Raw genomic sequence first — 25,276 nt, forward strand, 5'->3', positions numbered from 1 at the left:
GAGAGAGTGTGTATCCATTATTGAAAGTATCAACTATGACAACATTTAAATACTTTGTTATTAGATTCTCAAGTGTCCATTTTAGGAGTTTTTACTCATGTAATTTACCCCTTCTGGAGTAAAAAACAAAGTATAATCTTTAAAAAAAAAAATCTTTTGAATTCCTTCCAGCGACTCATTCTGTTCTCCCAAGTGAAGTTTATGAATCATAATCAGATACAGGCATGTATTCAGTGAGGTGACGAGAAATTCCAGGAATAGTTTCAACTGGGCTATGCCATTTCTAATATTTCAAAAGAAATAATGGCTTTATTTCCACTATTCTATTTAGTTATGTTTCCTTAGAGTTACCCATATTGGACATAACTGATTATGGCTGTAACCTTTCTACCTACCATCATCCCCTAAATTATAATAGTTTTTAATAGATCAATACTTACCAACCGTTTTGAAGCCTTGGCTAATGTGCAAAAAGGTACGTCTTCAGGGAATCTTGGAAGGGTATGTCTCTTTAGGCAGAAAGCCCTATCTACAAGTCTAGTTTGTAGGGCTCTCTTGTTGAACTGGGTTTACCGTTCACATTCCTCTGTTTATAATGCATTGGGGGGCTGGTTTCTTCTGAAGCTGATGTGATTGGTCACTTAGTCTGCAGGGGGGCCAATTAGCTCTGATCATGTGGAAAAGAATGCTCGTTTGTTAGGAGGTCTTTCTTTACCCAACACAAACCTTAGCAGCCCTAGAGAAATCCTCCAGAACTGACTTGGAAGAGGGTACATTTTTTTCTCTAATCAGAATGGGACTTTAGTAAGTTTTGCATAATCTTATTTAAGGTTTTATTTGGAAGTCCTAAGGGATCAAATTCCTTACAACTTTCCATTTGGTCTTATCTTTTATTGCCGGTTAAAGTACTAGATAATTCCACTAACAAAACCTCCTTTCGTGCTGTCACTTTAGATAAGGCTTATTTTGGAGTAGAATGTTACAATCAGAGATTTGAAAGAGACTTTTTAAGTCTAGCTTTCTTATTTTACAGTTGGAGAAATAAAGATCCAGAATCACACAGTCAAGTTGGTGATAAATCCAGAACTAGAATTTAGGATTAGAAATAGGCCAAGATGCTTCTCTGTCTCTTTTTCAAATGCCATTCCTGTTTAGAATGGCTATTATGGGTTCCAATGTTGTCCTGCTAGTAATAATAGATCAGTGGGGAAAACCCCTCAACACATTTGTAATTCAGTATTGTAATATCTAGGACCTAACCTTTCCAATGACTTCTTTGTAGAAGAACTGAAGAATTCAACTATATTCAACTTCAGGGGCATTTAAGGGATTTTTGCTTTGATGGCAAATATGGCAAACCTCAGTAAAACAAGGTATATAAGGCACAAACAGTTCAGCTCAACGTCATACTAGTGTTTAGCTGGAAATTTTCTGTGTGCCGGCTTGTGTCAACACTGAAATGAGCTGTGGGGATAGCTTTGTAATGCCCTGCAGTGCAATACTTTTTTTCTCCCTATTAGCTGCTGATGTGAGAACTTAGATCCGACATCCTATGTAAGAGGATCTGAGGAACAAACACTTTCATTGTATCTCGAAGGTTGAGCTATTGGAGACCTGCTGGGAAAATTATTAACATGGACCCATGTAATGCTCCTTAGGGAGTGAAATCGGCCCTTGGGGACTTTGGCTCTTTTTGTAAAACAAACAAAAAATTAATTCTTTCTTTGTTTAATTAATACCAAACATTTCAATACAAGTTCAGGCACAGCATCTAAAAATCTTACAGCTATTATATGACCTTTTGAATCGTGGAAGGTAAAACCCTAAGAAAAGGACCTGTGGGGTGTTATTTCACTCATTCCACTTTCCTTCATTTGGTAGTAGAAATGATAATTAGCTATTGGCAGGCTGATTTTAAAAATAAATTCTGAGCATTTTATAGCTTCTCTGAGAAAGATAGATATATGTAGGACAGAGGCTTGTGATTCTAACTGCCAAGTGGCTTCCAAGTAAGTGTCTTATACTAATAGGATGAAATTGGGAATTATTTTTACTAAAATGAACTCTCACAGTCATCATACTTCAATAGATTTTTGTTATTGATATTTATACTGTATTTTAATAGGGATAGTCACAACCTCAAGAAATATTAGGGTTTTAGAACGTAAACTTTGAGATCTTGAGGTAGAAACAAATACATTAAATGAAACTGGTGCTCATCTTACAGAATTTTGAACTCTTCGATTAATATTTTTGAGTCTTGTCAAATTCTAGATCGGGAACTGGATTTCTTGGAAGAAGACTGTTGGGAGGTAACAAAATGATCCTCCTTCCTTATGACACTTTCCCCTCTTGTAATTCAGAATACAAATCCTGAAAAGTAACAGAATTTCCAGAAAGAGCCTTTACTAGAAAATAAGCCAACTGGAGTGTGCTGATTGTTTTTTTTGTTTGTTTTTTTGTTTTGTTTTGTTTTTTTTAAATTTTGGCGTAAGAAAAGCAGTAATAAGAGTACCAGAGGAACGGTGATCTAAGATGGTGTAATGAGGGCAGCCTCAGCAACGCTATGAGAGATGCGCCAATACTCAGCTGATGTGGAATCCACATCAATCTTAACACAGCTAAGACAAGAGAAGGCCACCATGTAGAAGCATAGAAATGGTGTAAAGAAAGTTGAAATATCAGTAGATAATTTAATTGGAAAAAAATGAGGGAAAAATGCAGATAAAAACAAGATTTGGAAGACAGATTAGGAAGACAAAACATAATGGGGCTGTGTCCCTTAAGTACAGAATTATCACATTATTTCAGGAAACTTCCAGACATGTCAAAACTAAATGCCTTACTACAAAGAGAAAGTCTTCATAGAAGCTCAACAAAGAGATAGTGGCAGTGTGGACCAGAGGTCACGTAGACCCCAAGAAGGCCAGGTCTACTGCTTATGTCAGTTTTCTGAGAGAGATGGAAATGTGGCTATGTTCCTGACAAGGGATTCCCTTTAGTGACATTCAGGAGGGTCCCCACTACCGTAGACTGATACTTAACTTGGTGGTTAAGGCCCCAGCATGACTCTCAAGTCTCTACTCCATGACTGCCCTATTCAGAAGTTCTGAAGCCTTGCATTTGTCATGTGTCAGTGTGACCCCCCTGCCTATTTTGGATTGATTTTGTTTTGGGATGATATAGAGTAACCTAGTAACAAAGAGCCCAGATCAGCTGCATTTATACGGTGAACCCCAAGGGCTTTGTGCTCTAGCTTCTGTTTCCTTCCTGGCTAGAATCTCTCCCCAAATACCGTCTTTAAACATGTGCATTCATATCACTCTTCCCGTGGGCTTGCCTCTTGCCCTGCCAGTATACAGGGATTCTGAGGACCTCCAAGATTCTGCCCTTTGCCCCAGAGCTGTTCCCACTGTGCTTTACTTTCTCAAAAGCCAGTCTCTTTACAAGCCTAATATCCAAGCCTAAAACAGCCACACTGCTAATTCCTAGGCGATCCAAGTCTCTCTGTTAAATGTAATTGTTGGGTTCATGTTGCAGTGGATTGCGAAGGAGGGAGAGCTGACTTGGAACTTAAGAGCACTTGAGTTCAGGTCTTGTGTCTGACATATACTGAGTGTGTGACTCTGCACATCCCCTCACCTCAGTCTCCTCTGCAACTCTCTTAAGCTGACTAAGGAACAGACAAATGGCTGATTTTGTTTTGGTCAAGCAGGTCCCTATACTCTTGAAATCACAGGGTTCTTCCCCTCCTCCCCTACCCCCTAAAAAAGAAATGAACAAACAAGCCTGTGAGACTTTTAAAAGGCAATACTCTCTGGAATGTCTGATAATCCTTACCTCTCAGTTCTCTGTGACATTAAGGTTGTTATTGAACATAAAAGGAAGACATTAAAATAGATACACACATGCGCGCACATGCACGCATGCGTGTGTGTAACACCTCACAGCAAGTAATGGCTGAGATTATTTGGCATCTAGCGTAGAAGCCTTGTATACAAACGAGTTGCTATATCTTTGTCCCATAATTCCCCTTTTGCTTTTTGAAAGTGGGCTTTGGTAGGCTCCAAGCTTCCCAGCTGTAGATTGTGTTGGCTGAGGGCCTCTTTTGCTCTGTCTGAAGTTTTCCATAAACACCACTATTGGCGGTGGGTCAAACATGCACACAGGTGCCCTTTCACTGCTCTTTCTCCTTAGGAAGTCCACTCAATTAGACCAGGCCAAGGCCAACACTACATATTATTTTATTTTTCATGGTAGAAAAACCCTGTCCAGTGTTAACTACAGTGTGTAAGGGAGAAGTGCCTCGAAAAAACCCAAGCTCTGGGGAAGTTATACGTCAGGAAGTCTCAGAGGACTCAATTCCAGGTGACCCCAAAGCCACTGGAAAGAGAAGCTGCCCAGTGGGTACAAGCAGCACGCACCGCCTCCCCAGTGATCCCTTCTTTGTTTATGAGAAATGGCCCCCAGGATACATTGAACTCCACGAGTGCTGGCCGGTTGGCTATAATGCTGAGCTGGCATCCACCAGAGAGTAACACATCAAAGCCAGAGGGGGCCCTCTGGTGCCCTGGGCAGCTAGATTATCTGAGGAGTAGTTATGGAAAGACAGGAACCTTCACTGTACAGATGTGACAACTTGGAGAAATTGTGATCTGTCCTGACCAGAAGCAGGGTTTGGAGGCTCGGCCAGTCACGTTGTGGAACAAGAGAAGCAGCAAAGACGCAGTTTAGTGAGTGTATATGAAGGAATAGAAGAAAAATATTTGTGAGGAGAGCAATGTGAAAATAAATGCATATCCTTAATTTGTTAATTAAGTTCTGGAGAGATGAAGTCGCTTATTTCTGGAAGATAATGTATCCAACGAGGTTTTTGGTAGTCCCATCATGTTTGGTGTCATCATTTTTCGAATTTTCACACAGAATATTGCATTATGTATTTGTTGCTGTCTTCTTGCTAGACTTGTCTGTAGGCTTATTCAGCACTGGACTGTGGCCTTATTTATTGTGCTTAATAAATGTTCATTATATTGTTTTATTATGGAGCTCAGGGTTACAGAGATAAAAAGAAGAATCTAAGGAGAAATTAAAGTGAGTATACTTAGGGAAGTGGATGAGAATTCAGACACAATTTTGATTGTTCCAAGGAAAGGTAGAGGAAGGAGCCTGCTGGGATCATGAGTGAGGGAGGCAGGCAGTTAGGGTCTGTTTGATTCCTTCAGCTCGGCCTTTGGGAAATTCTAAGGCTTCATCAGTTTGTTGGTGGGAAGGTGTTCCTAACTTGAAAGCACTGGAGAAATGTTACTTCTTATCAGAGTACAAGTTGGTCAGTGGAAATCCTCAAGAAAAGAAGGGATTGACCCCTTCCAGTATGGAAACTGTTAGCATGGGTCTGCTCCCAGCCTCCACTCAAGTCTCAGGTCTTTGAGCCCTAATCATAAGTTGAAGAAAGCACTAATTCCCTCTTTCTTTGGTGCAAATAGTAACATCCCTATGCCTAGAGGCAGAAATCTGACTTGTTTTGCAGTGCTGCTTATCTGTTTTTTTTGTGGGGTCTGTAATGATAATGTAGTGTCTCAAAAGGCTTAAGGCAGTTGTAAGCTTGTAAAGCATTTGAAATCCCCTTTGTAGCACAGTCAGAACTGTGGTTCCCACTGTGCCCGTAGAAGTGAGTTAGCTGTTTCTTAGGTATCAGTTTTATATAGTTTAAAGTATGGTCTGCCAATGTAGGTTTTGTTTTTATAGAATATAATTAAAACTGATGTTAGAATTTTTAACTTCTAGTCTAGGTATCCAAATTGAACTATTTTAATATTGCTTTTCTAGAGTCATAAATCTCTAGGTAAAAGTCTCATGTATTTGCTGAAAAAGCCTTAGAATCTTGGTCAAGAAGTTTCTTCTTACTCTGTTGACATATGACATTATCTTCTGCTGACTGGTTGCTTGGCCTTGTTCAAATCTTTTTTTAGTCTTAATTCCTCAAAGGCGCCTTGTGTCCCTATCTTTAAATTTTTTGATCGTCTGGACTCATGAGTTCACTAATGTGGGGATCACACGTCTGCCAGTGCAGATCGCTTGCCTGCGGGGAGGAGAGGTTAAGTGTGTTTCCCATTGAGGCAGTATCTGAATCCAGGTTTTCCTGACTGTGTACTGTACATTTCTGCCTTTGCTCTAGAAGTAAAGAGGCATTATTAAAATAATAGCTGTGGAGAGGAGGTGGGTTTCGCATTTAAACCTTTTCTCTTTGGCTTTGTTTAAACTTACTTGTTGTCAAGATGACTGAAGCTGTACTAACACTGAGCATTCTTAACCCCTGTGGTGAAAACCAGATGACGTGGCTTCTTTTAATTCTCTCTTTCTAAATGATGGAGAATGCTTGACTGTAAGAGTGGCAGAAAGAGGTAGGGTGGTCCTTGATGCACGTTGCTTTATGTCAGGGATTGATAAGGGAGTTAAGTGCATGACTACAAACTTTGTAATATCAGAAACCAGAAATTGAAGTCGGCATCATCTTTCTTAGATATAGGATGGGAATGAGAAGATAATAGATAAGGTAAGGCCATATTTTTTATTATTTTGCTGCTCAGATTTGTAACTATTTTAAATTGAGTTTTCACCTAGTAGAACCATTGTGAATCCTTCAGCTCCCTACCACAGCACGATTGGCTGTTGAAAAGCAGTTGAAGGGGGGCGGAACCAAGATGGAGGCTGGAAAGCGGGGACTAGTGTGAGCTCCCTGCCGAGTCCCTCCAAAAACCTATAAAAAATGGCTTGGAACCAATTCTAGAACTGCAGAACCCACAAAATACCAGAGGGAAGCAGGGCTCCAGCCCAGGACAGCCTGGATGTTCTCTGGGTGAGGTCTATCCCACATGGAGCTGGGAGCGGAGTGGAGCAGAGCCCAGTGTGGGCTGCGAGGACCAACCAGAGCAGGAGCCAGGCGGAACGTGCCTAGGGCCCTGAATCAGTGAGCTGCAGCAGTTACCAGACTTCTCAACCCACAAACACCAAAGACAACAGAGAAGGTTAGTGGGAAAAGCTGCGGGAGTGGAAGGAGTTCCCAGTTCGGCTACCGCCCCGGTGGGGGGGTGGTGTGGCAGCAGAGGTGGGGCAGCTACAGGACTACAGCTGCAGTTGCTTCCTGCCCCAGGCCCACCTGGTGGGAGGAATTAAGTGGCTGATCAGAGCAGGAGTGAAGAGCCTGCTGAAGATCTAAGTCCAGTCCGGGTTGGGGGTTCTTGGGAAAGGAGGAGTACTGGTGTGGCAGAGCTGGCGCATGCCCCCAAACTTGGAACATAGTTCTCTTAACTCTACAAGCAGTCATACCCCACTGAAAAATTCAAGGATCAAGTAGTTAGTTGGGACGAGAAATGAGAAGGATGTGAGAAAACCATGAAAAACAAGTCAATGACTTGGTAAAGGAGACCCCCAAAAATGCTGAAAAATACACTGAAGAAAACAACACCTTAAAAAATAGACTAACTCAAATGGCAAAAGAGCTCCAAAAAGCCAATGAGGAGAAGAATGCCTTGAAAGGCAGAATTACCCAAATGGAAAAGGAGGTCCAAAAGACCACTGAAGAAAATACTACCTTAAAAATTAGATTGGAGCAAGTGGCAGCTAGTGACTTTATGAGAAATCAAGATACTATAAAACAGAGCCAAAGGAATGAAAAAATGGAAAACAACGTGAAATATCTCACTGGAAAAGCCACTAACTTGGAAAATAGATCCAGGAGAGATAATTTAAAAATTATTGGGCTACCTGAAAGCCATGATCAAAAAAAGAGCCTAGATATCCTCTTTCAAGAAATTATAAAGGAGAACTGCCCTGATATTCTAGAGCCACAGGGCAAAATAGAAATTGAAAGAATCCACAGATCGCCTCCTCAAATAGATCCCAAAAAGAAATCTCCTAGGAATATTGTCACCAAATTCCAGAGCTCCCAGATCAAGGAGAGAATACTGCAAGCAGCCAGAAAGAAATAATTTGAGTATTGTGGAAACATAATCAGAATAACCCAAGATCTAGCAGCTTCTACATTAAGAGATCGAAGGGCTTGGAATACGATATTCCAGAGGTCAATGGAGCTAGGATTAAAACCAAGAATCACCTACCCAGCAAAACTGAGTATCATGCTCCAAGGCAAAATATGGACTTTCAATAAAATAGAGGACTTCCAAGCTTTCTCAGTGAAAAGACCAGAGCTGAATAGAAAATTTGACTTTCAAACACAAGAATCAAGAGAAGCTTGAAAAGTGTCCAGATGGGTTCTCTGGTGCTTGGCTCAGTCACTGGAATTACTGAAGGCTTTCTGACATCCTGGATGCTGGCACAGGTATGGTTTCTCTCCTGTGTGGCTCCTCAGGTGAATCTTGAGATTTTCTAGCCTTGAAAAGGCCTTCTTGCAGTCCTCAAACTATAAAAAGAAAACATTTATTTTTTTAATTGTTGAGAGGGCCTTGAATTTTTAAGTCATGTCAGAGAAATCTTAAATTTTAATTTTTATTGATCAGTTATCTAACAAACGTTTATAAAGCACTCACTCTGTGGCACATGTTGTGTTAAGTTTGCAAGATAAAAGAAAGACAAAAGTAAAAAAGAAAAAGAAAAGAAAAGCAGTTGAAAGGTTTACTTTGAAAATCTCAAGTTTTTTTACATAGATAATTGAAAACAAGATCCATGCTTATTTAGTCCTAGTAGAGTGATTAGAACAGAGTCAAACAGTATTTGTTAAGCACTTCACACATAAGGAATTAAAACGTAATAAGATAAGGAATGCTGTATGCTTGTGTGGCACTTCAGAGTTTTCTGAATGCTTTCCTAGGCATTTTCTTTCCAAGCACTAGCAGACTAATTGGGGAGAAAACATCAATGGGTTCTTATGTTGTTCAGTCATGTCTGACTCTCCATGGCCCCATTTGGGGTTTTCTTGGCAAAGATACTGGAGGGCTTGGCTGTTTCCTTCTCTGGCTGAGGAAACTGAGGCAAACATGGTTAAGCGACTTGCCCCAGGGCAACACAGCTAGAGAGTATGTGAATTCAGATTTGAACACAGGAAGATGACTCTTTCTGACTCCAGAATCCCAAAAGATTCTGCCTTGCAAATGATAGACAGTCTCTTTGTGCCCAGCTTCCTTTTGGGGCCAGCGAATAGCCATTGTGGGATGGGACCAGGGCCAGGAAGGGAAGGGGTGCCTCACGTACCTAGGATGCCAGAATGATTGATGTTTTCTCCCTTTTCTGGCAGTCCTTTCAGTGAAGTTCCTTCTTTGTATTTCTCCTTGTGATATTTTCGTAGAAATTAGAAGGAGCTGTTGTATCACAACGGGCTCTGTCCCATAAATTTGAAAATGCTACATTATTTATAAACTCCTAGGGTTTGAGAGTTGGAAGGGACGTCAGTGGCCATCTAGTCTAGCTCCTATGTGAAAGGGATCCCCACTGTAACCTACTAGAAGGTGGGCATCTATCTCTGCTTGGAGTCCTCCAAGGAGGGAGAACCCAGCACCTCTGTAGGTGGCCCTCCTCTGGACATCCTGCAGCTCGTTGCTCAAAATCGAACACAGGACTAGGGAAGGGGACAGTGGGACTGTTACCTCCTTCTTCCTGGAGGCTGTGCTACTCTTGTTGTACCTTGAGATCACATTGGCTTTTTTGGCTACCACATCATGCTGCTGACTCATTTTGAGCTTTGGGTCCACTCAGACCTCTAGGTTTTTTTCCAAAACAATTACTTTTTAACCCTGGCCTCCTGCATCTTATATTTGTGAAGTTGATTTCTTATATCCATGTGTAAACCTTAGTGGTTATCTGTATTGAATTTCATCTTAATAGATTCAGCCCAGTGGTCTAGTCTTTCAAGATCTTTTTTGATCCTGACTTTGTCATCCTCTGTCAGTCAACCCTCCCAGCTTTTTGTCATCTACAGAACTGATGAGCATGCCATCTATGCCTTTATCCTAGTCATTAATGATAGACAACCTGGGGCTGAGTACAGGGCTCTAAAGGAGAATATGTCACCTGAGGTGAACTGTCATAGGATTGTGGATGGAAGAAACACTCATGTTATGGTGGGGATTCTTACAGGCTTCTAAGAGCCCTTTTCAAACCATCAGATCATATGATTCTGCAATTCCAGAGGACTGTGGTGCAAAGTCCATGCTTGTGTATGTGCGTGCCCCCTGGCTCTTAGCAAAGAGGTGGCCAGCTAAACGAGGCATACATTTTCAGACAAGAGCCAATGTGCTGATTTGTTTCACATGACCATGCTTTCTTAGGACAAGGTAGGGCTTTATTGGGGGTGAGAGAGAGTAACTGGGAAGTAACTGAATCTCTTTTAAAAGAGCCTCAATAAAACATGATTGCATAATTCTGTTTGTGTAGGAGCAGTGTTCACCAAGCAAAGCTATACCTCAGCTTACTACTCCAAATATGTGGGCCAAAATAGGGAGAAACCATAGGACCTTGGTACAAAGATTTCTCAGTGATTTTGTAAGGATTATATTGTCTTTTGATAAGTTTTCATTGGTTGTTTAGGAAAGTTTTATTTCAGGAGAATTGATCTACCAGTGTCTGATCTATTTGATTGTTCTTGACTGGATTTGCTACTTACTGCTTAAGAATGGAAACGGAGGGGTGTTGGGGGGTGGATTTAGATGTCACATCCATATTGCAAGGGTTGCATTGGAAAAGGTCCATGCTTGATTACTTTGTTTACTTTTCAGTGAGACCAAACTTCGAGGAAGGTGGGACTATGGTAGCCGGGAGAAAGCATGAATTTATCCGTTCTGAGAGTGAAAACTGGCGCATCTTTAGAGAAGAACAAAATGGGGAAGATGATGATGGAGGCTGGCGCCTGGCAGGATCTCGAAGGGATGGAGAGCGATGGCGTCCTCATAGCCCAGGTGAGACTGAGGGGCTGGACATTGTCTAGAGGGAGATGAAAATGAAGAATGCTTGGTTTGTGCTTGGCTTTTGTCACTACCAAATATTGTCCAAGGAGAAGTGAGCTGTGGCTTGTTGCCTTCTGGGCCATAGGTTCCTTACCTAGGAAATGAAGGGATCTGATGAAATCATTACCAAAGTTTCCTTCCTGCACCACATTTCCATGCTTCTGCTCTTATCTATTCACACATTTCATCATATATTTGCTTATGTGGAAAAGGGAACAAAATGTGTCTCCTCTGCCTACTATGGGTCTCAAGAAAGGGTACGTTATTTTACTGCTATTATCTCTGAAGAAGCAGTGGTTTATTTTGCGGCTAAGCTTCAAGCCCGGGTCAAATGTACGATCACATGGTTTTTTTCTGTATCTTCACATTGGAAGCTGGGAGAGAGAAGAAGAAGCCCTTTCTGGTTCTTTGGCCTCCTCTATTTTACTCTGAGAATGCTTTAGACTGTTCTTTCTCCTGACATTAGATATGCTGGTAATTGAAGACAGTGGTGCTTGTGTTAAAGTTCAGTCCCTAGCAAACTGCTGATTCAACAGCGCATGATAATCAGATGTGAATGTAGTGTATGTAGGTCGTGAGGGCATTGGGGGCTCATAAATTGCATGTGTATTACTTGATTTTTTTCTTTCAATGTTATATCTTGGAATGGGAAAATGGAAAAGATGAGTCTTTGAAAAGGTTAACATCCCCCCGTGCCACTGCCAGTTTGAGTGTTTTTGTTTTTTAAAAACTTTATTTGGTTGATATTCTTAATTTTAAATTATTTGGATTTTTCAATTTATTCCTCCTCCTTGAGGGTCATCCCTTATAACAAAGAATTAAAAAAAAATAGGGGGAGAAAAATAGCTGAGTAAAACTGCCATATTGAAAAAGTCAGTGAACAAGTATTAATTACATGGATCCTGTGTGCCAGGCACTGTGCTTGGCTCTGGGTATACTAGTACAAAAAATGAAATAATCCTCCCTCACAAGGACCTCACGTTCTTACGGGAGAGGGCCCTGGCAGCCGTCGGAATCAGACAGCTTTCATGCTGAGGATGGTATTTGAGTTGTGTCGTAAACGAACAGAGGGGTTGTGTGAGGAAGAGGATTCCAGGCGTGTATGCAGGGAGATGGAGACAGAGAGGGGGTTCTATGAGTGAGGATGAGAGAGGGCTGGTTTGGCCAGATTATTAGAGAGCTTCCTGATGCCAGCCTCCAAACAACAGGATAGGGAGTAAAGTCCATTGAGGCTGTAAAGATAGTCTGGGGCTTCAGAGCTAAACAAAGGAGTTTAGATTTGATCTCAGTGCCAATAGGAAGCCACTGGAGTTGATTGAATAGCAGGGTCACTTGGTTAGATCTGCATTTAAGGAAAATGTCTTTTGTAGCAATGTGTAGGGAGAGATCGGAGGCAGGGAGACCAGTCAGGAGGCTGTTGGCAATATAGTAATCTAGGAGCGAGGTGATGAGGGCCTGAACTAAGGTGGGACTTCCGTGAGTGGATAGGAAGGGTCAGATGTGAGAGATGTTCTGAAGGTAGGGATGGGCAGAACTGGCCCCTGACTGGATATGAGGGCTGAGGGTGGAGGGAGAGGAGAGAGGTTAGAAAGCCAGGTCACTGCAAGGAGGGGTGAGGGTGAGGAGGTGCCTTTGACAGAAATAAGGACCTTTGGAGAAAGGGACCATTGGGGGGAGAATGAGCTCCTCATCCTAGTCCTTCTCTGAAAAGAAGGGCCAAGTTTGATGATTGTGGTTTCACAGGCTTCACTTCTCATTTACACTGTTGCAGGCATTATGCACACCTTTCTCTTGTTCTGCTTCCTTTCCTTTGCATAATTTCACTTGGTTTACCATCGTCTCTGTATTCAGCCCATTCGTTGTTTCTTACAGCACAGTAGTACTCCATTATATTAATGAACTGATGTTTGTTTAACTACTGACCAGGGTAACCTGCATCACTTCTAGCCCTTTCCTACTACAGAAAGTGCATTGTAAACATTTTGGTGTATTTGGTGCATGGGGCCTTTTTTAATCGCTGACCTCCTTGGAGCGTAGAACTAGAATTGGAATCTCTCTGACAAAGGGCATGCCATTTGAATTATTTTCTTGGATAGTTCCAAATCACTTTCCAGAACGGTTGCACCAATTCACAGACTCCACCATTTCATAAAGTCCATTAATGTGCCCATATTCTTACATCTCTGTCAATTTCCTCCATGTGAGTTGAAAACTAAGAGTTGTTTTGATTTACATTTTTCTAATTAATGATTTGAAATGTTCTTTGATATAGTTTTTAAGAGTTTATAGCTCTTCTTTTGGGATTTGTTTATTCATAACCTTTGCCTACTTTCTTGGGGAATGGTTTTTGTACTTACATATTTGTCAGTTTGCTGCACTTTTTGAATGTCAGAATCAGACTCCTATCAGACAGGCTTGATTGATTTCCACTCCCTCTCCAGTCAGCCACTCACTTTCGTGTCCCACTTGGATAAATTTTGTTCATGCAAAATTTTTTCAATTTCTTGTACTTGAAACCATCTGCTTTGTCTTTGTAATTGTGTCTATCTCTGCTTTGGTTAAGCAATCACTCCCCAGTTGTTCCTATAAAATGTATATGTGTTGGTTCTCTAATTTTTTTTTAATGGTATGACCTTTAGCCTTCAGGTCATGTAACATGCTTATTTTAAAGATTTTTAACTTATCATTTGAACTTTTAGTATATAAAGCCACTAGCCAAGTCATATTAGATCTATCTGTCTATCTAGAGCTTAAACAGTTCAGCTGGCATTTTTACTGACATTGTTAGAAGCATAACAAACATTAAGCAATTTTTGATCATTTCATAAACTCTTTCAGGGTGGGTGTTTTTGACACTATCATTGCAGCTGTCTCTTAGATCCCTGGGCACCAGATATTTTTGACTCTCTTCTGTTCATATTCTCAACAATATTGGTCTGCCCTGGGCACCCAAACAGCGCTGTTCTAGTTTGAGGTATCTTGGCATTGGTGCTACATTTGCCAGCTTAGTGGAAGGGGGAGGGCTTGTAGAATGTGTTCCCAGTGAGTGAGTATTCGGTGAAAGAATGGACAAGATCTGAGCTGAGAGAGAAGATAGATTCCAGCTGGTCAAAAACAAACAAGGTGAATGTTTTGGAAGAGGAGCAGCATTTCTCAGCCTGTGTAGTGTTGATTCTACTATAGGGAGTTAAACAAAGTAAAATTTCAAAGTCTTCAACTATCCCTCACATCCATTTGCCTTTTAGGTAAATTCTTTTTTCTCTTATTCATCTTACAAGCCTTAGTTTAAGTGTAATTTGTCAGTGTATTCAACACTAATGTGTGAATCTTTCCGGTATCCTGTTTTTTTTGTTTAGTTTATTTTTACTTTTGTTTGTCCATGCCATTTTCATGCAGTAACAATTTAAGAGAGAAGTGCTGGGTTAGGAAAACGAGTGGAAATTGATTTCTTTCAAAGGAAGCAATTGTTTTCTCATCCCACTACCTAGAAAGTTTTTGAGTGATATTCCTTGTAAGCGGTCTCTTTATGTGTTTTAAAATGTAATTTTAAATGAACATTTGCATGAAGTTTTTGTTGTGGTTGTATTGGTTGTTTACACCACAAAATATAGAAAACTGCAGCAGAAATTTCAGTTTGGCCCCTGTAAGTCTTGTAGACCCTGTGATGCTAATTCAGACGCAAGCTTCCAACCAGGAGTTTGCCAGCCAAAAATATGTCTGTTCCTGGCACCAGACATAAATATTGCACCCAGTAATCAAAAGAAGTGCATTATCATCATTACGGGTGAAGTATTTCTCATAAAAAATGCTAACGTGACAGCAGGATGCTCTAGAACCTTGTAGCCTATATTCTATTGAAACAGTATTTATTACAACATAGTTCCACTGAGGTATACATGTGTAGAGGTGAGATAGTAGGACACCCTAGTGCCCAGTGTATATGATAAGCTGAACACACCAGTATCCAGAAACAATGGAGAGCACACACTGAAACATGCCTTTAAGTGATAATGTTGACTGTATACGTGGGCATCTGTTAATTGTTTATATGGCTTGGATACCAAGCCCTTGTCAGATTTCTGATAGAAAATTCCCCCCTCAACTCCCTTACAGCTTCCCTTCTTTTCCTAGTTACATTCTTTTTCTTTCTTTCTTTCGTACAAAAGTTTTTCCATTTCATGTAATCAAAATTATCTTTTATCTTTTGAAATTGCCTCTCTTCCTCATTTAGTGAGGAATATATCCTAGTTGTAGCTGTGAAAGGTAAGATCTGCTTGTCTTCTAAATTTTTCATGTATCCATTTAAAATGTATTGTGGAATAGGAGTGAATGAACAAAGCTTTTATGAAGCACTTAATATATGCTCAGCTCTTTGGTAAGTGCTGTGGGTACATATGGAAAAGTCAGATGATCCCTGCTTTTAAGGAGCTCTTGTTCAAGTTGGGGAGGAACCCATAAGGAAGATTTCAGATGCAATTCTGGTAGGAAAGTCCTCTGGGCCTTGGGATGTGGTGGCAAAGCACATGTTAATTTCGCTTCTATAAGGTCTTTGCCACTGATTAAATACTATCAGTTTCTGATGTTGAGCTACTTGACAGGACCAAGGACTTTGTTAGCAAGAACTTTCCATTCTGGGACTTCACCCTCTGCAAAAGCCATCCTTAGGCTGCATCTTCTCAGGGCCTGCTTCTCAGGAGGATAGCTGAGGGCACTGGGATGAAAGCATCAGGCTCAGGGGCCACGCTCTCTCTACCCAGGGAGATGGAGATGATGGTGGTCTGACCTGTCTGGCCCATGCTGTCTCCTGAATTTTTCCCAGAGTCCCTACTGCTTCATCTTGGTTGGCCCACCTTGCCTCTGGGTAGCAGTTGTCATTTGGTGTAGGGCTAGTGGCTGTGAGAGCTAGTCTGGAGGCAGGGTGCTGCCCCTCCCACGGCTCCTGTGCCCATTTGCCTGTTGTTGGCAGCTGGCCAGCAAGCTGCTGCTGCTGGTGATGAGGAAGGTTGTCTCCTCTCCTCAGTGATTTCTCCCCATTCATGAGGCTCTTGGGCTCAGAATCCCCATTAGGGTCTGAGGGGATATGGTGGTCAAGCTGATAGTGATAGTTTGACTTGCCTGGTATATGAGGTGTTGATCTAAGCCTAATTTGTGCCAGACTGCTTAAAAAGCAATTTTACTTTGTCTTTCATTTTCAAAATGAGTACTGTGGGCACCCCCCCCCCCAAAAAAAAAAAACAGCAAACCTTCAGAGTAGATCAGCTAGTAAAGAGGCTTTTGCCAATTGGTATTCCATCACCTAGTGCAGGGGAAAGGCATCCATAAGTCTTCATTTTCTCTTTTGAAAGCTTTTTCTTAGTGTGCCATGGACTTAGACTTTGTGTTATCCATAGTACTTGCATGCTCAGTCATTTGTGCACTGAATTGCCCCTTAAGGGTAATAGAGTCTAGCTCATATCACATGTTGTAGAAATGATTTGGGGCATTTTAATTTTTCTATGAAACTAGCAGCCTAGTACCATATTTTTATTTTTTATGGTAAGAATTTTTGAAAACCGTGCTTGTTTCAAATTTTTCTGAAATGTGTTCATTTTAGCATGAGAAGATGTACATATTTATCTGATCCTTTCAATTTGGCCTTAATGGATCCCTCAGGTCAGATAGACAGTTGCCAGAATATTTACACTGATAACAAACATTAGGTCAAAGTATATTTTTAACTTATCGACTTTAAGATACTCTGATTTTAACTTTAACTAGATATTTTAGAGCCTGCATCTTGACTAAATAATTCATAATGGTCATATGATTGTTAGCATGCCATTGAGTTACTTGATGACAGCATATTCTCAGCTGGTATTTGTTGTAATTCACTTAATTTTAAGATGTGAAGTTAACAAATAGGCTGCCCATACTTGTGACTTTTAAATGTCCTGTTCGTATCCTACCCAATGCTTTCTTTCCCTCCCTCTGAATTTTCTTATGAACTCGCTATCTTACTGGTTCTTCCAAACCTTTTCAAACCTCCTGTCCCTTCCCCTCTCCTCCCCGTCTCAGCTGAGGACCATTTGCTGTGAGTTCCCTCTTCTCCTATCCTAAGATTCAGATGCCTTCTGCCGCTATCTCCTCCTTTAGCCCTGTCTTACACAGAGAGGTGGCCCTATTCCTTCCTGACAGATTGCCCCTGCCATCATTCCCACTATTTTACTTATCTTCAGTCTTTCCCTAACTATTGGTTCCTTCCCTACTGCCTATTATAAACATGCACATGTCCCCTATCCTCAAAAAACCCCAACTTGATTATCGTCCTATAGTTCTTATGCTTTTTGTGGCCAAATTCCTTGAAAACACTTTCTGCAATCGGTGCCTTCACTTCCTTTCCTCTCATTTGCCTTTTAATCCCCTATAATTTGGCTTCTGACTTCATCATTCCACTGAAACTATTCCCTCCAAAGTTACCAGTGATCTGATGGCTAGATTCCGTGTGTTCTTTTCTCAGTCCTCATTGTTCTTGACCTCTCTGTTCATCACCTTCTTCCCCTTGATCTGCTCTTCTCTCACCAGTTTCAGCACACCACTTTCTTCTGGTTCTCCTTTCAGCACTGTGACTGGGCCCTGCTCTGGCCTGGGCCCTCCTCCCTTCTCCCTCTGTACTACTTCAGTTGGTGACCTCATCAGTTCCCGTGTCTTTAAATGTCATCTTTTTGCTGATGATTCTTTTTTTTTTTTAATTTTTAATTTTTTTTGAATTAAGATTTTTTATTTTTTAGTTTACAACACTCAGCTCTGCATGACTTGAGTTCTAGATTCCCTCCCCCCCCCCCCCCAAATGGCATGGAATCTGATATATCTTCTACATATAACTTCGCATTAAACTTATTTGCACAATAGTCAAGTTGTAAAGAAGAATTATGACCAATGGAATGAATCATGAGAAGGAAGAAACAAAAACCAAAAAAACAAAAACGAAAGAGAAAAAAAAAAGGAGAGCAAACAGTTTGCCTCAATCTGCATTCAGACGCCATAGTTCTTTCTCTGGATGTAGATAGCTCTCTCCATCATGAGTCCTTTGGAGTTGTCTTTGAACCTTGTATTGCTGAGAAGAGTGAAGTCTACCAAGGTTAGTCATCACAGAATTCATATATCTGTGATTGTGTGTAATGTTCTCCTAACCCTAAATGCACTTTTCTGATGATTCTTAAAGTGACTTCTGCTGACCTCCAGCCTCCCATCCCATGTTGCTTTTCAGATGTCTCAAACTGGATGTCCAATTAATGTCTTAAACTCTACGTGCTGAAAATCAAACTCATCATCCCATTCCCTTTCCCCTTCCAAACTGACCTGTCACTGTCGAGGGCACCACCAGCCTCCCAGATTCACAGCCTTGGTATCATCTTCAGCCCCTCACTATCTCTTAGATCCCCACCCCCCTATCCATTCTGTTGTCAAGGCCTTGGCCTTCTCTTCTCTGCCATGGCCACCACCCTGGTGCAGGCTCTCATCACCTCATGCCAGGATTATGTCAGTAGCCTGCTGCTGGGCCTTCCTCCCTCTAGTTTCTCTCTACTCCAGTTCATCCTCTGTTGAGCCTCCCCACCCCCCCACCCCCCCACCCCCCCGGCAATAAACTGATGGCTCCCTATAATTTCTAGGATCAGATACAAAATCCTCTGTTTGGTGTTTGTAGCCCTTCATAACCTCTCCTTCTCTGCCACCCCCTCTCATCTTTCCTGTCTTTTTATACCTTATACCCCACCATGTCCTCTTTGATCCTGCAACTCTGGCCTCTTGGCTGTTCCAGAAATAAGACCATCCCTTTCTTGGCTTCAGCTCTTCTCTCTGCCTGTCCCCCATGCCTGGAAGGCTCTCCCTCCTCATCTCTGCCTCCTGACTTCTGTTAAGTCCCAACTAAAATCCTAGCTCATACAGAAAGCCTTTCCCAACCCCTCTCCATTTTAGGTCCTTCCTATGTTAATTATTTCTATTTATCCTGTATGAGTCTTGTCGTACACGTCTGTTTGCTTGTTTTGTCTCCAATTAAACAGTGAGCTCCTTGATGTTAGAGGCTGTCTTTTGCATTTCTTTGTATCCCTAGCACTTACGTAGCACAGTGCCTGGCACATATTAGGTGCCTGATAAATGCTTATTGACTGAGTGAATCATTCCTTTTTTCCTTCCCTGTCTTAGATGGTCCTCGATCTGCAGGGTGGCGAGAGCACATGGAACGGCGACGAAGGTTTGAATTTGACTTTCGGGAAAGGGATGATGAACGAGGTTACCGCAGAGTGAGATCTGGCAGTGGAAGCGTCGATGATGACAGGGATAGCCTCCCTGAATGGTGCCTAGAGGATGCTGAAGAGGAAATGGGAACTTTTGATTCCTCTGGGGCCTTCCTTTCCCTAAAGGTGAATGCTTGCTTCCTTTTTTGTGGCAGAGGAGAGTAGTCATGAAATGAGTTACCGAGGGGTGTGTATTTCCTTGTTACAGAAAGTACAGAAAGAGCCCATTCCTGAAGAACAGGAAATGGACTTCCGGCCTGTAGAGGAGGGGGAAGAGCGCTCTGATTCAGAGGGGAGTCACAATGAAGAAGCCAAAGAACCCGATAAGGCTGCCAACAGGGATGGGGATCGACTAGATCGAGGCACTGCAGGTAAGGAAGACTCCTTGGAACTTTTGCTGAACTTTAATGATTAATTTATTATTAATTCAAGCCCTTTCCCTGTCACAGAAACTTCAGAAGAACCAGTTGGGCCATCGTCCCCATGTGCTCAGCCGGCGAGTCCTTCCGAGCGCCAGCCTCAGGAGCCCGTGCAGCCGAGCCTATTTGAGAGAAAAGAGGAGAGCCAAGTTGAGCCACCTGAAGAGGAGAGCCAGGGGGAGAGCCCCCTCCCCACCCAGGGGCCTGGCCGAGGGGAAGGTACTTGGTTTTTCAGAAGTCAGCAGACGTGGCCCAAGGCTTTCCTTCATGTTGTCCATTCTTTATAGAGAAAGGGAAACATGGGGGGAAATAACTCATCGGAATCTATTCCTCTGCTTAATTACCATGATAATTGCCTTTCTAGAGTGTTTTGTAGTTTGCATCTGTCCTCTTATTTGATCACTACAAATGCTTCGTGGAGTAGATGCTCTTATTCTCATTTTATAAATCAAGAAACTGAGACTAAAAGAGAATCAGTGACTGCCCAGGGTCACACAGCTCGTGTCCAGTTTGCACTTAGTAAGCCCTATGTCTGCTCTGCCCCTCCACCCTAGGCTCCTGTCTCTTCAGCTGCTGGGAGTTTGTTTTAGACAAAAAGTTAGATGAGTTCAGTCATCATTGCCCCAAACCCCCAGTTGGGAAAATCCCTAGCACTTAAACAAAGGTTGCCTAACTTAACATTTATATTTATTTCTAGTTACCCCAGCCATTTTCCAGGCAAAAATTTAGTTTTTTGAAAATGTTTGGGTCATAAAGCAACCTCATTAAGGTATACTGCCTGTGAGTAGAGAGGCAGGACAAGGGGATGCTGTGGAAAGAATTGACCTTTTGGGGGCACCTGTTCTGCCCCAAGATACTTAGAATGCCGGTGACCCTCCTGGAGATCTCCCGTTGTAACAACAGTTGGGCTAGCAGCAGCTGTAGGGATATAAGATCCGACAAGATCAGCCACAAGAGCTGCCAGCACAGCTTCTTGGATCTGCTTTTCTAAGGAAAGCAACTTTAAGGGATTAACAATCTTACTTTAATTAAACATACATATATCATTCACGTAGTTTAGGGTGAAAAGCCAGCACCCTGAACTTCACAGCAAGTACAAATAGAAAGTACAAACAAAAAATGTCAACAGATCAAATAACACAATCCAGCAGGCAGGCTTTGTCTGATCAAGACATCACATACATAGTTACCAAAAAGAGAAGTACCAGCATCTGGGTTTTCAAAGCCAGGGGGCTCCAATGGCTACCCAGAGTCTCCACATCAACAGTCTTCCAGTGAGTGAGAGCCCCAAACAAAATGCTAACTTCTGAGTTTATATACCCCGTTCAGGGTCAAAGGGCGTCACAACATGTGACTCAAACCCATGTAAACTAGGCTCTCTCTTGAGGTAAGCAGGTCATCAAAGATTCCCAATTTAATTAAAAAAAAAAATCCTGAAATTGGATATTTCCCTATGGCTTAGAAAATTGAAATTTTTGGTAACTGATGGATATACTTACTGTTTTCACCATTTTTTCCATTTAAGTTGTTGATTTTTCTTTTATTAGTTTGCCATGACTTAATGCAAAATTTCTAGTTACTCTTACTGTCAGGCAGCCTAAATGCAGATGTGTGTTCTCCTGGGGCCTCTATATGTATACCAGGGGCTTTTAATGTCTTCCATCTCTTTCTCTAGAATTGGTCCCTGCTGTCCAGTCTTTGTCACAGAACACTTCAGACCCATCCTCTTCTGGTCTTCTTCTCCCCCCTCCCGTTGCCAGTCCAGGCCCTGCCCTCCGGTCACCCCAGACGTCAGCCCTGGCTGCTCCTGGCATGAGTAGTGTCTCTGCAGATCCAGATGATGAAGATGGCCTCAAACACCTGCAGCAGGTAAATGTTTGGCCTCCCTAGTACCAAGAACCTCGTGGAAACTGCAGCAATACTACATAAATAAACCAAAATAGAGTGTTCGTTCATATTTTACTTACCAAAGGGGGCAGGCGCATTTTGCCTTTAGTTGTGACTGTGAGCATTGTTCTCTTTCCAGTCCTTTCATGCTTATAAATGTCTCTTATGCAGTGGTCATCGTGTCAGGTTATTTTTTGCTCTTTTTGAGTTTGCCCTTGGCTGTTTTTTTCTTTTGGTATGTGAAGAATGCAAAAAAATGCTCCCTTTCAGCAATTGCTAATGGGTCCTATTGTCTTGATTTTCAGTTTAACTGGATATTAAATCAAACAATTAACCATTAAGGGGTCAGGATAGGAATATCCTAGTCTGTCATTATCTTTGAGGAGACCCTTAGATTTCCATGTAATTTTGTATGTGTTGTTGTTATTCAGTCCTTAAAGATTTTCTTGGCAAAGGTACTAAAGTTGTTTGGCCATTTCCTTCTCCATCTCATTTTGCAGATGAGGAAGCTGAGGCAAACAGGGCTAAGTAACTTGCCCAAGGTCACATAGCTAGTAATTGTCTGAGGTTAGATTTGAACTCAGGTCTTCCTGACTCCAAGCTTGGTCTTCTGTCCACTGCACCACCTGGCTGCTCAATTTTGTTTGTGCTTCTGTCATATTCAAAATAGACAATTTACCTTTTTTTAAAACCAGCTCCACTGAGAGTTATCTCTATGCGGAATGACTTATTTTTCCCTCCAAGGTTTTATAAGATGCTCATATTTTTGTCAGTTGAGCATTGGACCGTGATTCTATTGCTGATCCACTTTTCAGATTTATACTTTTGCATTGGTCTTTTGTTTAAAGGTATTTTTTATGTGTCTGTATGGACTGTTCTTATTCTTTTACCTCTGCAACATTTGTAAGTCCCTCCCATCTGCCTTTCCTTGGATGGCCCAGTTCTCTCTTGGGTGGGCTTCTCCTAGCTTTCTAAAAAAGCTAGCTCTCTTTATTGTAACTTAATTTGCTAATTATGTTTGTTTTTGTGTGTATTGAGTGTGTGTGTCTCTGTGGTCTCCCCCAAAGGGATGTCAGCTCTTTTACGGCAGGAACTCTTCTATTTTTGTCTTAGAACCCTCTAGTGCCTGGCACACGTGCTTAATTAATACTTGTTGATTAATTAATTGCTTGGTCTTATGACCACTTTTTTCTCATGCGTGCCTTTCCACTTCTATTACAGCAAGCAGAAAAGATGGTGGCATACCTACAGGACAGTGCCCTGGATGACGAAAGACTGACGGCAAAGCTCCAGGAGCACCGAGCCAAAGGAGTCTCCATTCCATTGTTGCATGAGGCCATGCAGAAGTGGTATTACAAAGATCCACAAGGAGAAATTCAGGGTATGTCTAGGTCCTTTTGCTCCTCCCAAGGAAGTCTTCCCCATCCTGGAAGGAACATGATCTGTGCTCCAGAAATATCAATGGCCGGGCTCACTTTGTTAACACTGTAGAGGGCCGTGTTCTGCCAGAACCCTCAGACCTGTTAAGGAGATGCCCAGCAGGATCCCTAGCTGCGTTTGATCTCCAGATGTTCCCCTGAATGGGCACATATCACCATTCGAAGTACGAAGACCATTGTCATAAATGGGACCTTTGGTTATGGCTCAGCAGCTGATCTTGATCCCAGAGCCGGACCACGATGCTCGTCCTTTCAATGCACACTTGCTCACCAAAGCGCATTTGTCCTCTGGACATTCTCTCTTAACTGAAGGGTTTTCCTGTCCCAGTTGCATCACTGAATGTGTATCTGACTGTACAGTTTACTTGTTAGCTCCTAGTGCCACTGATGGTATTGAAAAATGGTTAAATGATTGAAGTTAATCTCTTTTCAGCTCACACACTTTATTTTTCTAAGTTTCCTTGCTTCTGGGAAAGAAAAGAAAGTTTGAAGAGGCTTAGAGCATTCTTTCACTTGTGCCTAGAATTACTGATTATGTGAAAGGACATTGGTGACCTGACTGACATGTCATCATCTCTGTGATGCTTTTACTGTGTGTGACCTTGGACAACTCACTTTACCACTGTGCCCTTCCAGGTTTCTCATCTGTAAAATGAGGTTCCCTGAACCAGACACCATTGAAGAGCCCTTCTGACTCTAACCCTCGTGGCTATTTCTTCAGCTGCCAGTTAGACAGTTGGCTAAGGAGTTGACAGTCAGACAACATAGGGCTGAGACAGGTCCCTGAGGCACTACACGGCTCTTTCATGCTTAGATCTGGAAGAGTATGCCACCTAGGTGAACTATATCAAAGGAGAAGTGTTTGTTCTGGAATGGGATCAGATGCTGGGTATGGCTGATCCTGGTATCTCTGACCTCCTTTTGTTTTGCTGTGTCATGCTCTAGGTCCATTCAATAACCAAGAAATGGCAGAGTGGTTTCAGGCGGGCTATTTCACTATGTCCTTGTTGGTGAAGAGAGCGTGTGATGAAAGTTTCCAACCCCTTGGCGATATCATGAAAATGTGGGGAAGGGTTCCCTTTTCACCTGGCCCGGCACCCCCTCCACATTTGGTGAGTAATCTGAATGTCAACTAAAGTACCCGCAAAGCCCGTACCCATTAATTGGGAAGTGGCAAAACAAATTGTTGTATACAAGTATTATGTATTATTATTGTGCCATAAGAAACAGCAAATAGAAGGGCTTCAGAGAAACATGCAAAGACTTACATGAACTGATGTAGAACAAGGTCAAACTACAAGAATAGAAATAGTGATCTCAGTCACGTAAATGAAAATAGTCATAATCCTCTGATAGCACAAGATCTTTGTGTCAGCATAACCCAGGTTACAAATGAAACCCTGGGATGTTAGTTTCCTGAAAAAAAGTACAAGATTGGCCAGGTAGAGGTTCACTTTTTAAAATGAGGCATTTGGATCAAAATGACTTTCCATTCCTTCCCATTCTCACCCAGAATCTATGTTAAGATCGTATGATATATTTTCTTTTGATCGAGGATTTTATGAAGAAAAAACCGGGAATATCACTGCTTCGTAGTTACAAGCATTTCTGTACACTTTAAATTGTGTACAATTGGTTTTTATTCCAAATACCATACTCTTTCTTAGCATTTTATTGCTGATGTCCAGGACTTTTTGAGAGACCAGTATTCTGTTCGGTAGTGAGGCAGTGACTGTGTTTAATACTGGAGGAATATTCCATTTTCTAGAATTGTTTTTATGAATGGAGAACCAAGTTGCTTTCTGGTCTGAAAGAACCTGTTTTAAGTAACTGTCATGTGACCAAGCAACATTTGGTGCCTTTAATGATCTGACTCTGGAGCATGATGACTTTGAAACTAGTTTTTCTTGAGTGTCATTTAGTTGAGCCCTTAGAGTATGAAGTAGATCAAATGAACGGAGAAATGGCAGTGTCTGATTCAGGGTCCTCATTTACTAGAAGGTCCACTGAATTGTTACAAGCTAATTATTCAGCAGTCTTCATCGTGACTTTGTAGCTTTCAGAAGCAAGGTTAACTAACTTGAGTGCTTTGACATTTCAGATTTCACTTGCAATGCCATTGTAGCTTTCTGTTGAGGTTATTGGATAGCCTCTTAATCCATCCTTGATAAAGCCACTGAAATACCCTTACTAACACATGGATCTCAGCACATCACCCTCCATCCTTACAATGCATGTCTAACTGTCTAAACCTTGTCTCCCTTCGAGGCTTCCAAGAAGCCTTATTGAAAGTGATCTCT

The 25,276-nt window shown here is 41.7% G+C and overlaps 1 protein-coding gene across 1 annotated transcript in view; it reads left to right on the plus strand.

Annotated features, from left to right (window-relative positions):
* The window catches only part of GIGYF2 (GRB10 interacting GYF protein 2), a 164,257-nt gene that overhangs the window by 95,560 nt on the left and 43,421 nt on the right, over positions 1-25,276 (plus strand). Inside the window, exons 9-15 of the mRNA XM_036766633.1 lie at positions 10,728-10,907; positions 19,140-19,357; positions 19,440-19,602; positions 19,681-19,869; positions 21,326-21,519; positions 22,759-22,918; positions 23,922-24,088. Of these exons, the coding sequence (XP_036622528.1) occupies positions 10,728-10,907; positions 19,140-19,357; positions 19,440-19,602; positions 19,681-19,869; positions 21,326-21,519; positions 22,759-22,918; positions 23,922-24,088 (1,271 nt within the window). The remainder of the gene's footprint in view (positions 1-10,727; positions 10,908-19,139; positions 19,358-19,439; positions 19,603-19,680; positions 19,870-21,325; positions 21,520-22,758; positions 22,919-23,921; positions 24,089-25,276) is intronic.

Source organism: Trichosurus vulpecula, chromosome 7 (assembly GCF_011100635.1).
Source record: "Trichosurus vulpecula isolate mTriVul1 chromosome 7, mTriVul1.pri, whole genome shotgun sequence".
Lineage (NCBI taxonomy): Eukaryota > Metazoa > Chordata > Mammalia > Diprotodontia > Phalangeridae > Trichosurus > Trichosurus vulpecula.